At 36.6% G+C, this 13,766-nt stretch overlaps 1 protein-coding gene across 1 annotated transcript in view; it reads right to left on the reverse strand.

Annotated features, from left to right (window-relative positions):
* Positions 1-9,711: 9,711 nt before the first annotated feature.
* LOC135203886 (uncharacterized) overlaps positions 9,712-13,766 on the reverse strand; it is a 4,681-nt gene continuing 626 nt past the window's right edge. Inside the window, exons 2-4 of the mRNA XM_064233826.1 lie at positions 12,659-12,758; positions 11,608-11,709; positions 9,712-10,565 (exon numbers count right to left, since the gene is read on the reverse strand). Of these exons, the coding sequence (XP_064089896.1) occupies positions 10,270-10,565; positions 11,608-11,709; positions 12,659-12,758 (498 nt within the window). The 3' untranslated portion in view covers positions 9,712-10,269. The remainder of the gene's footprint in view (positions 10,566-11,607; positions 11,710-12,658; positions 12,759-13,766) is intronic.

Here is a 13,766-nt window from a genome sequence, read left to right on the forward strand (position 1 = left end):
TCACCATTGCAGCGGTTGACCGAAAAGCAACACTGTTCCACGAACTGCCTGTCTCCGAATATATACTGTCCAGTCATCTCTGTAGTTGACTAGGAGACAAAAACTGTGGAGGAAAAAATAACCCAAAAGTAAACATCATAGCAGGTTGCAGCTCGCTATTTTTTTCCTCTCGAAAACAGGAAAGAAGCTACCGCAAAATTCATAGTTAATACATATTGCCACTTGGCAGCGTCTGGTTCAGTGTTGCAGATGTATTGATTCGTCTCCGAAGAGAGTCTTCTTGCACGGTTAAGAAAACGAAATGTCGTTTTCTGCTTCGCTAAATGTAAGTGAAATTATGTATGTCAATATATCTGATTTCCTGTCACAATGAAAAGTGCCTCCACTAGAGTAAACTGGAGAACAGACAACAACCGGTATTTCTTACATTTGTTTAACAAGGAGACTTGACAAAACGTAGCCAAATGTAAAAGAAGTTATGTATGTTATGATATAAATCCTAATTTCTCCTAAAAGTCTATCCTCGCAGTGAGTTCGCCCGGCGTGTGCGTGAAATCGCCGCTGCCTTGCCGCATATAACATGTGCGTGGTACCACCAGGCTTCTTCTGCGTCGACGCCGATGGATGCGATGGCCAGTGGACCATTATGCTCAATGGACATCTTCACATCTTGCGCGTCACACGCACTTATCGGCGTGCTGAACTACTGTCCAGTGGCACCGGAAAATCCAGGGATGTGTAATGACAAATATATAAGTACCATTTGAAAATCGTCATCTCTTGGTACTCGTTGAATTTCATGCTACATATTATGCATTTATATTCAACTGAAGAAATCTATTGGTGTCTATATATACTGCTACTTTTCATGTTGAAAACTATAAGTTTGAACAGAGATTGATATAAATTATAATGATTTTACTAACTTAGTAAAATCTTCAGCACGGTTCTATCTCTCTCTCTCTCCTCTTCTCTCTCTCTCTCTCTCTCTCTCTCCCATAACTTTAAAGAGATGAAAACGTACCGGATCCAATAAGAAAATATCTTACAAATGAGATAAAAATGATATCTTGTAACATGTATTGAATTATCTAATTGATGAAAAGGGTATTAGCTTATTTCATGATGCATATACTATTTATCAATACGTTTCCTTGGTGTAAGAATGTTGTGAGAAACTAAGCACCTGGTTGTGGTGAGGAACTTGTTCGCTGCACTTTTCTTGAATTTTGACATCTGTTCCTCGGGTTTATATATATATATATATATATATATAATATATATATATATATATAATATTATATTATATTATATATATATTGAATATACATTTTGAAAAAAAAGGATATCAAAATAAAAATCCCGGGATATAAAACCAAATCCTGGGGAACAAAGCCAAATTCCAGGAAACAAAACCAAATCCCGAGATTTAAAAGCAAATCCCGGGATACGAAGCCAAATCACGGGATCTAAAACCAAATTCCGGGACACGAAACCAAATCATGGGATTTAAAACCAAATTCACAGAAATAAAACCAAATCCTGGGAAATGAAACCCAAATCACGGGATTTAAAACCAAATCCCAGGAAACGAAGCCAAATCTCAGGAAACAAACCAAATCCCGGGAAACGAAACCAAATCACGGGATTTAAAACCAAAGCCCGGGACATGAAACCAAATCATGGGATTCAAAACCAAATCCCGGGAAACGAAACTAAAGTCCGGAATTTAAAACCAAATCCCGGTATTTAAAACCAAATCCCGGGATTTAAAACCAAATCTCAGGAAACAAAACCAAATCCCGGAATTTAACCCAAATCCCGGGAAACGAAAACCAAATCCGGGTATTAAAAACCAAATCACAGGATTTAAAAAAACCAAATCCCCGGGAAACGAAATCAAATCCTTGGAAACGAAACCAAATCACGGGATTTAAAACCAAATCCCGGAAACGGAACTAGGCTAAATATAGCCGGGATCCCGGGAGAGAAATTATTTAGTCGTACGGTATACGTCTTGTTATAATGGAACGTGAAATCGATATAGATCTTATTTCCTAAGGTAACGGAGATGAAACCAGTGTTAAGGGATGAAATTCTCGAAGACTGCAAAAGTCAGAATGCGACTATACCTGCATTTCGTATTTTGCCCAAGAAGCTGCCCTGCCGAAGACCTCTTGGCCCCACTTTTAAATTAGTATGGTTAGATATATATATAATATATTATATAATATATATTATATATATATACTATAAACTCATAAATTATATATATAATATTATATAAGTATTCATTATATATATTATATATATACATATATATATATATATATATATACATATATATATATATATATATATATATATATATATATATATATATATTGTTAAGAGTATTGCATTTATGTTTGGAGTATTGAATTTATGTAAATAAAGTATTTTTGTAGTGTGGATTGTAATGTTTTGTAGTTCATATTTTTCCCATGTCTGTCTGTGTTGTCCTTGCGTGTTGTTTGGGTGTTTGTATTCCTCAGTCCTTGGATTGTTTACTTCGGCCATTGGAGCACCACAGGGATTGAGATTTCTTGGATTTGTCATAGTGTTAATAACCCTGGATTATATCTAAAAGTGTTACATTATTTGTACTTGCTAATTTGGAAGTATTACTATATTGCATTTAAGGTTCTGTTGACGCTTGCTGGGTATGTGTGTATTTTCTCGAGTTTTATTGTGTTTTTTAATATTTACGTTATTTCCTGTATTATCTACAGTGTATTGATAATCGATTTAATTGTTACTTACCTGCTTGTTTGCTCATTTGTCGTAATGCTGTACAATGTGAAGGTTCCTGAAGTTTCGTTAATTTACATTCGTTATTGCTTTAGTTTAATTATTCTCGTTATCATCGTAATCCTTATCTTTATATTGGACCTTTAATTAATTTTAAGTAAAATAACAAAATTTCGTAGTGTTTACCTTATCCCGTGTTATTATATATTTACTCGTATATCATACTTAAATTTAATGCTATTTAAATTTGGATAAGAGCTCTATTATAAAAATAAGTTAAGTTAAGGCATCATTAAGTGTCTTATTATTTATTGTCTATGGCCGTTTGGAGCTCCGCTTTGTACTTGCATCAGTGAATGCAGGAAAGAGTATTAAGAGGCGAATGGTCGTAACAATTTGGGGACCTGTCCGGGATTTGTTTTGTTTTTTTCCGAGTAAATCAAAGAGACCGGTATAAGCTAAAGTTATTTTTGCGGGGTTTTGCATAATTTTATTTTTTGTATAATGATCTGAATAACTTAAATTTGTGCGAATTTATTCTAGGAAGTTGTCATAAATTTATTTTTCTGTATGTTTATTAGTATTTTGCCGTGAAGTGTTAATGTTAAAAATACGGCGCTGTGCACTTTAAGAACAATCGGATTACGTATTAAGAGTAATTTTTGTTTGTTGAAGTGAATGCTTTCGCTCATTTTACTTTGTTTACATTTTAAAGTTAAAATCTTCTCTATCGTATATACGTTTTGAAGTTAAAATTTTCTCTATTGTATAGTTTTGAATATGGATCCTTTCAGCATTAGTGATTTTTCTAGTAACCCAAGTGTGCATTATTTGCGTAATCATCGTATGAGAAAGGATGACTGGATTGCTATTGCTGTGAAGTATGACTTTTCTGTTAAAAAGGTGTGGAGGAAATCTCAGATTAAGAATTTTGTTGTTAATGCTTTGGTTGAGACGGAAACTTTGCCTGAGGAAGCTTTTGATTTATTAGATGAAGAGGGATCCCAGTTAACTCTCAAGCAGGTAGAATTGCAGTATGCTCGTGAAAAAAGAGGAGAGAGATAGACAAGAGCGGAGAGAGCGTGAGGAGTTGGAGAGGAAAGAGCGGAGAGAGCGTGAAGAGTTAGAGAGGAAGGATAGGATAGAGCGAGAGGAAAGAGAGCACAGATATCAATTAGAGCTGTTGGAGAAAAAGAGAACGATAAAAGATAACGTGAGCCAAGGCGATGAAAGTGAACAGGTAATTGATGTTAAGGCTTCTAAAATGATTCAGTTGTTTGATGAAGCGGATCCAGACGAAGTCTTTATGCTTTTTGAAAAGAACCTTGCGCTTAATTTGAAGTGGCCTAAGCGTTTATTGGCCCGTAATTTTGCAGCCGTCATTAAAGGGTAAAGCAAAGCTAGACAGTTTTCTTGTCGTTAACATCTAGTGAGAGTAATGATTACGACTTTACTAAGGATAGTATCCTGAAAGCCTATGGCTTACGGCTGAATATTTATCGTCTCAAGTTTCGTAGATATAAGAAGTTTTGATTCACATTCATACATTGAACATTCACATAATCTTGTTAAATTACATGATAAATGGTATACAGCAGCAAGTGTCACTACCTTAGATGAATATAGGAGCTCATTTTACTTGAACAGTTTCATTAGAGGTTTTGCCTATTTGATGTTCAGAGATACCTATTTGAGCGTGAAGTTACAACTTACAAAGAGCAGCTGTGTTAGCTGAGAATTACAGTTTAATTAAACCACATCAACAAAGTCAAAGACAATCCAAGAAATCTCCAGGTAATGTATCAGAGGAGAAGAAATCCTCTGGCTCATACAGTAGAAGTCTGTCTGAGGTTAGGTGTTACAAATGTAACCAGCTTGGTCACATGAAGGCATCTTGCCTTCAATTATAAGGAGGGGGGGAAGAGAGAATCTTCGGGATCAAATATGGCAATTAGGAAGGTCCGGCAGGAAATTCCTGTTTCTCATTGTAATAGGTTAGATAATGAGTTTGCTCCTTTCAAGTTTGATGGGGTTGTGTCATTGTCAGATGACCTAGGTAAAAGTGTGCCTGTTAGGATAGTACGGGACTTGTTCTTCCAATAGTCTAATTGTAAAAGAAAAGGTTCCTGGATTGGAAAAGAATTTTACATCAGATAGACTGGTTGTTAGCGTTTGGGTGGACTGGTAACAGTTCCCTTGTGTAGGTTATATCTGCATTGTGGTTTATTAACTCGTTATGTCACAGTTGGGGTGGTGGATGAATTGCCTATTCAAGGTGTTGATTTTCTTATGGGGAACGACTTGGCAGGAGGGAAGGTTGTACCTAGTCCCATAGTTGTTGACACTCCATTAGAGGTAAGCCCTGTAGAAGATCCAGTATTGTATCCTTCTTGTGTTGTACAGCGTAGCAGAAGTCTGGCTGTGGTAGAAATCCCACGAGAGCGTGGAACAGATGTGACTAAGGACGTCAATGTAAGTACTACTTCAGGTACTGAAGAAAAAGCCGCTGTTGGTAGGCAGTTGACGTAGATATCAATATTGATAGTTTATTCCAAACTGCTAGTTTTGAAGGTAATGTAAAAGAGAAAGAAAGTGTGCTAGATGGCGACGAGGATGAAACTAAGTTTGGTTGAAGACTGGTACGTAGTATTGGTAAATACTCTGAAGTCAGTTGAAAATGAAATTAATTTAAGTAATGTTTCTGATTGCTCTGATAATCTTTTTGATATGAAATGTTCTGACATTATAAAAGCTCAACAGGAAGATTTGTCTTTGCAGTCTATTTACAGTGAAGTTGTTGCAGAAGACCAGATCAATATGGAGCCAGTATCTATTACTTGAGGAATGGACTACTAATGAGAGAGTTCAGATCTTTGCATACTCCGGCAAGTTCAACTTGGGAAATCAGGAATCAGATTGTCATTCCAGCGAGCCTAAGGCAAAAAGTATTACACATGGCACATAATGTATCTTCTTCACACTTAGGAATAAGGAAGACTTTGAGTGCAGTTCTTCAACTCTTTTACTGGCCTGGTATAAGGAAAAGTGTCACAGAATACTGTAAGTCTTGTGCAGTATGTCAGCTGGTTGGTAAGCCGAATCAGATAATAAAACCTGCCCCTTTACAGCCTATCCCTGTTTTACCTGACCTTTTGACAAAGTCATATTAGATTGTGTGGGTCCTTTACCCAAAAGTAAGAAGCAGAATAAATATATGATTACAATGATGTGCAGTTCCATTCGTTATCCTGATGCCTATCCACTTAGGAACATAAGTTCTAAGACACTGATCCAGTTTTAATAAAATTTTTCACTCGTATGGTATCCCAAGATTATCCAGACTGATAGAGAAGTAACTTTACCTCTGATTTATTTAGACAGGTTATGGCAGCTATGAGCATTAAACATACTTTGTCCTCAGTATACCACCCAGAGAGTCAAGGAGCCCTGGAACGATTCCATCAGAACGCTGAAGGATGCCCTTACGAAGTACAGTCAGGAACATCAGACAGACTGGGATGAAGGATTACCATTCGTGTTGTATGCCATCCGCAACACTCAACAAGAAAGTCTTGGATATTCCCCAGCCGAGTTATATGGAAGGAAAGTGAGAGGTGCTTTGGAGATACTCTATGACATGTGGACGGATCAGTCGAAAGAGGTAACATTAGGAGATTATGCTAAGAACTTACAAGGTAAGCTAGAGAGCTCTCTTAAATTTGCACATGACAATCTAAGCATAGCTCAAGATAAGATGAAATTAAATTTTGATAATAAGGCTGAGACACAAAGCTTTAGCCAGGTGATCTGTTTTAATGCTAGTACCCATAAGGAAAACCTTTGAGAATAGATATGAAGGTCCTTATACAGTGATAAGCAGAAACAAGGATAATTATGTAATCTCTACTCCGGGAAAGAGAAAAAGCGAGAAGATGGTACATATAAACCTACTAAAAAAGTTTGAGACCCAATGTGACAATGTCAGCTTGATTTGCAAGTCATCTGTGGAAGATAATGTGAAGCTTAATGAAGCAAGTTTTCCAGATCGAAGTAAAAGCATACCTCTAAATAATACACTTGCATTAAATAACATTGACTGTAAACTTAATCATCTCTCATCTCAACAGGCTAGTGACTTGAAAAAGTTATTGGAACTTTTTCCAGAGATCTGTGGAGATGTGCCTGTCCAGACATCAATGGTAGATTATCAGCTAGAACTTAAGCCAGGTACAGAACCTCAGAAGAGTGCCCCATATCGAGTTTCCCCTCAAAAGAGAGCCATACTAAAGAAGGAAACTGACTTTTTGCTACAACATGGTTTTGTGGAGCCAAGTATTAGTCCTTGGGCATCGCCATGTGTTTTAGTTGAGAAACCAGATGGCTCCTATAGACTCTGCACTGACTTTAAAGAAAGACTAAATGAGGTAACTGTATCGGATTCTTATCCATTACCAAGGGTGGATGACCTCATAGATCTGGTAAGCAATGCTGTATATGTTTCAAAGATTGATTTATTACGAGGTTATTATCAAGTCCCATTAGCAGATAACTCAAAACCCCTGACAGCATTTACTACTCCAGATGGCCTATATCAATATACAGTCCTTCCATTTGGACTTAAGGAATGCTCCTGCAGTTCAGTTTTCAAAGATTGATGGATCAAAAGTAATCCGCGATATGCCTGGTGTTAGAGTGTATCTTGATGACATTGTTGTATTTTCAGATACTTGGCTGGACCATCTTTCTATGCTAAAGGATTTATTTAGCAGGTTAAGACAGGCTTGTTTGACAATCAACTTAACCAAGAGTGATTTCGGCCATGCGAAGCTACAATACCTTGGGTATGTGATTGGCAGCGGCGAGGTATCCCCAGTTGCAGCCAAAGTAGACGCCATCACCAAGCTAAGCTGCCCAAGTTCCAGACGTGAAGTAAGAAAATTCCTTGGGATGGTAGGCTACTATAGGAAGTTTTGTAAGAACTTCTCCGAAGTAGTCAGCCCCATTCACTGACTTAACCAGCAGCAAGACTAAGTTCGTTTGGACACCAGTTTGTGAGGAAGCCTTTCGACGAGCCAAAGATTTCCTAGCCAGTAGCCCTGTCCTGAAGGCTCCTGACTTTGGCTCTCCCTTTGCTGTCGAGGTCGACGCTAGTGATCGTGGAATAGGCGCTGTACTCCTGCAGGAAAAGAAAGGGCCAGATGACATGCAGCATCCCGTTGCTTACATGTCAAATAAACTCAAGAATCATCAGCAAGGTTACTCTACAATCGAAAAGGAAGCACTTGCTCTTTTGACTGCATTGGAGCACTTCGAAGTTTATCTTTCTGGCAGTCCTGCTCCCATATTAGTCTTCACAGATCATGAGCCACTAAAGTTTGTAGGCCGGATGAGAACCAAAAATAAAAGGCTCATGAAGTGGTGGTTATCTTTGCAGCAGTTTGATCTAAAGATCCAGCACATCCGTGGACAGGATAACCTTCGAGCAGACATTTTATCACGCTGTAGTAACTAACTCGACAGGTTGGTCGAAAATCTTTAACATAGTTTTCGACTTAAGGAGGGGGATGTTAAGAGTATTGCATTTATGTTTGGAGTATTGAATTTATGTAAATAAAGTGTTTTTTGTAGTGGATTGTAAATGTTTTGTAGTTCATATTTTTCCCATGTCTGTCTGTGTTGTCCTTGCGTGTTGTTTGGGTGTTTGTATTCCTCAGTCCTTGGATTGTTTACTTCGGCCATTGGAGCACCACCAGGGATTGAGATTTCTTGGATTTGTCATAGTGTTAATAACCCTGGATTATATCTAAAAGTGTTACATTATTTGTACTTGCTAATTTGTAAGTATTACTATATTGCATTTAAGGTTCTGTTGACGCTTGCTGGGTATGTGTGTATTTTCTCGAGTTTATTGTGTTTAATATTTACGTTATTTCCTGTATTATCTACAGTGTATTGATAATCGATTTGTTACTTACCTGCTTGTTTTGCTCATTTGTCGTAATGCTCTACAGTGTATTGATAATCGATTTAATTGTTACTTACCTGCTTGTTTTGCTCATTTGTCGTAATGCTGTACAATGTGAAGGTTCCTGAAGTTTCGTTAATTTACATTCGTTATTGCTTTAGTTTAATTATTCTCGTTATCATCGTAATCCTTATCTTTATATTGGACCTTTAATTAATTTTAAGTAAAATAACAAAATTTCGTAGTGTTTACCTTATCCCGTGTTATTATATATTTACTCGTATATCATACTTAAATTTAATGCTATTTAAATTTGGATAAGAGCTCTATTATAAAAATAAGTTAAGTTAAGGCATCATTAAGTGTGTTATTATTTATTGTCTATGGCCGTTTGGAGCTCCGCTTCGTACTTGCATCAGTGAAATGCAGGAAGAGTATTAAGAGGCGAATGGTCGTAACTATATATATATATATAATATATATAGATATATATATATATATATATATATATAATATATATATAGTATATATATATATATTATATATATATGTATATATATATATTTTATATATATGAGCATATCACATTACAGTCATTCATATACATACATCGAGCTACAAATGTCCTTTAATATATAATTTGCTCTACCTCTGAATTAATATAGGTTTCCATATATGTTAACCGTGCGTCTTGAATGTGTTGGTTCGATGGTTCGCGCCCGTGAGCCGACGAATTTCTTATAGACTAAAAAAATCCCACTTCGGTTAACATATATGGAAATATATTAATTCTGAGGTAGAGCGAATTAGATATTAAAGAACATTTGTAGCTCGATGTATATATATATATATATATATATATATATATAGTATATATACATTTATATATAATATATATATATATATATATATTTTTGTAAGGTAGAAATAATAACAGCGGTCATTTGTGAAAAGGTTTATTTGAGGAGTCACAGTCTGTCATATTCTTATCCATACTATTTTACCGCTATTTACACACATGTACAAATAAAAAAAATGAAGCATAAATTAGAATCACATTGCGAGTTATCCTTGGTCGAAGTCGTTTACGCTAGAACATTGCTTTCCTGGTTTCCCCTCAGTGAAATACCGGTTGTTATTGACAACGTGAAGTGGACTTTAAAGATTTATCAGAGCAATTAACTGGCAAGGCTAGTTTTACCCAACAGGCGTTATAAGGCCCTTGACTAAAAGAATACAAAAAAATGCTGTTTACTGATAATGAATATGTATGTTCCTTAGAACGAGTTCAGAAGAAAGTAAGATAAAGATAAATTATTTAGGTGGTATCAACAGCAAAAGTCTAATTCTGACATTACGATAACGTTAATTTTTGGTTACTGAAACAACTTGCAATTTTTTACAAGCACACCCATTCTTGGTCCTGAAAAAAAGTAGGGGCAGGGGATATCGGGGGGCCGGGGGGGGGGGGCGTGAGGGTTTCCAGGATACAGAGAAACAGCAACCGCACCGTCTTATCCGCAGGTGGGCAGAGTTCCGAAGTTGCTGTGGGTGCAGCGCGCCGAAACGGACAAGGTGATGCTCTTGTTGGTCGAGAACGTCGTGACGGTGACGGTCGTGGTCGTGGTCTTCCAGACGGTGAAGAGGAACTTCTCCTGGGCCGAGTTCTCGTCGCCGGATTTCGGCTCCTCGACTTCCGGTAGGCCTTGGGAGTTGTCCAGGCTGGTTTCGTCGGCCGAGACGATGCTCTGGTCGATGGTTACTTTGCGTCTCCGTCGCAGTTTGCGTCCACTGCAACCCTCGGCGTTGGCTGAGTAGAGAGAGAGAGAGAGAGAGAGAGAGAGTCAGTCGTACTGTGCTTTAAAGAACTTTCCTTACTAGGGGCTCACGAAGCCTCCTACACAGAGATCTTATTACTAGGAGCTTCATTTCTCTGGCAGCTGTCGTAGCATACTAGTACTTTTACCATCAAGTTGTTTTAGCCTTTTCAACAATTGGATCTTGTAATCATCTCTTATTTCATTTTAACATATTTCATTTGGAAGAATATCCCTTAAGATTGGCGACGTTGTCACGAAACGTAGGATTAAAGCAAAATATGTATCTCATATTCCTGGCCTTGATCTTCTTCATTGCCTGAATAAGTGTTTATGTATATATATATATTTATATATATATATATATATATATATATATATATATATATATATATATATATATATATATATATCTATATATATATTTATATATGGTATATAAATTAAAGACAGAGGTCTTTTGAGATGAGGTTGTCAACCCAACCCCTGTTTCGTGGATGCTTCAGTGGGCTTATGCACTAATAGCATCTTGGATTCCTCAGTGATCACAGTGCCACCTATTGAGCAGCTTGAGTATGAATATATCAAAAAAAACGATAAAGAAAAGAAAAAAAATAAAGCTTGATCCGATAACCAGCTTACTTGGGACACGTGCAAGATTTCCCCCTCTCAAATAAGTTGGAAACATTACATTGCTAACTTTTAATGTAAATTAAAGCGTGCTAAAATCTACTGTTAAATAAAGCTCTTTTTCACCAAAGAAAATTTAAACAAATATGCTATATTCTATTAGAAATAATTGTTATGTACTGTTTAACATGCACATTATTTTTTTTTTTTTAGATTTTCATTCTAATGAATAAATCAGAAATATCCTACCCTGAAATTCCTGTATCTTTAACTCAACGCCAAACACTTTTTCCAGACCCTTTTATTCTCTGACACTGACCTTCCCTAACCCCCCCAACACGAACAACAACAATAACAATAAGAAAGTAGTTTGTAGGCTTACTCCCCGAGCAAGCAAAAACTTACAGGAGAGGATGCAGAAGTATGGCTGTGCTGAAGTGAAGAAGGACAGAGCCGTGAAAGTCGTCGTGATGTAACTGGCCACGAATAATTTCTCCTTCTTCAACTCTGAGGGATTAGAGGTTCAAAATTCGCATTATTCAGTCATCGAGAAAATTTCGGTAGAAATCAGTCAACTGTTGAAAGGTTATTGATTTGGCGTTTGCAATGTTGTTGGCTGAGAGTTTGGCTTCAGTTGGAATGAGGGGTATTGGCTGAGAGTTTGGCTTCAGTTGGGATGACGGTTATTGGCTGCTGAGAGTCTGACTCTAGTTGGAATGAGGGTTAATGGCTGAATGTCTGACTCCAGTTGGAATGAGGGTTATTGGCTGAGAGTCTGACTCCGGTTGGAATGAGGTTACTGCCTGAATTGGATTGAATATAGAATTTAGGCCCAAGGAAGGCCAAGTACTGGGGGATCTGTGGGTGTCATTCAGCGCTGAGAATGAAGTTGGCAGTAAAACCTCGAGGCAATTGCGCTACGAATCAACTGTTAGGAGAAGGTGGAAAGTAAGATGGTAGAAGAGAATATGAAAGGAGGTACATTAAAAGGAAATAGTTATTCATTGAGAGTTTGACGTAAATTGGAATAAGGTTATTGACTGATCCTGACAGAAAACCACGGAGGTAGAGAATATATATTATATATATATATATATATAATATATATATATATATATATATAATATATATATATTTTATATTATATAATATATGACTGGTAAAAAACAATTCTGTTACAACAGAATTCCATCTAATAAAACGAGCCCATAAAAACGCCACAATATAGAAAGTGAGTAGCACTATATTTCAGAGACTGCTGTCTCTCTCTTCAGGTAGGTAATGAATAGAGACACAGCAGTCTCTGAAATATAGCACTTTCTTTCTATAATTTGGCGTTTTTATGGGCTTATTTTATATATATATATATATATATATATATATATATATAGAGAGAGAGAGAGAGAGAGAGAGAGAGAGAGAAATTTAAATCTAGGTCTATTCAAGATTTATTTACCCTTCTTCAGATCCAAAATGTCCCTCTCCTCATCTTGCTCGGCTCCAACAAAGGAGGCGCAGACGACGATCAGGACCCCCAGCAAAAGCAACTTCGTCTCCTGTCGAAGAGAAATGAATAAAAAGGAGTTCGGGCTTCAGTCGTCTCATCTTCGTCGATATCCAACGGTCGCGATTGGCAGGTTCGAGTTCAGAGGTCCATACGCTACCTCTGATATGCTTCCATTCGTCGCCATCACCAGCGGATAAAGACGAAGAGCTATTCATGTACACGGGACAACCCACTGAATTTTTTTTATATCAAGATCTGTTCACTAGAACTGAAGAGATACAACACATCCCATTGTGGGGAACTTCTTTACATACAAGATATGTGACACGTGGAATAAACTGCCGCCAGGAGTTGTAAATAGCAACAGTGTGGAAGAGTTTAAAAGAAAGCTACACAAAATCATTAGGACACTGTGAATGTACAGTGAAACCTGCTCCTACAGATAAGTGAGCACACGATGTTTCCTCGGATGGTGTAACAAGTCTTAGAGACATCCTAATCTATGTAACTCCTGTCCCACTTATTGGGGAATTTTTTAGTTGATAATAATTTCGTCCACCCGTGGATTCGAACCAGCTGACAGGCCGAGTCGGCAATTTCACTGAAGTCCTGATTTCTCCTCTGCCTGCTCGCTGGCTCGAATCCACGGGTGGACGAAATCTAAAAAATTCCCCTTCGGTTTACATAAAATGAAAATATATTAACTCCGAGGTAGAGCGAATTGGATATTAAAGGACATTTGTAGCTTAATGCATGGATATGAATCACGGTGCTGTGATAAAAATTCATATTTTATATACATATAATATATATATATATATATATATATATATATATATATATATATATATATATATATATTTCCTTTCCTTCAATCAGAAAACACAAACACTTATATATATATATATATATATCATATATATATATATATATATATATATATATATATATATATATATATATATACATATATATATACGTATTATATATACGTATATATATATATATAGATATATATATATATATATATATATATTAACGCCCACACTAAACCATT

This window comes from Macrobrachium nipponense, chromosome 44, assembly GCF_015104395.2.
Source record: "Macrobrachium nipponense isolate FS-2020 chromosome 44, ASM1510439v2, whole genome shotgun sequence".
NCBI classification, from domain to species: domain Eukaryota; kingdom Metazoa; phylum Arthropoda; class Malacostraca; order Decapoda; family Palaemonidae; genus Macrobrachium; species Macrobrachium nipponense.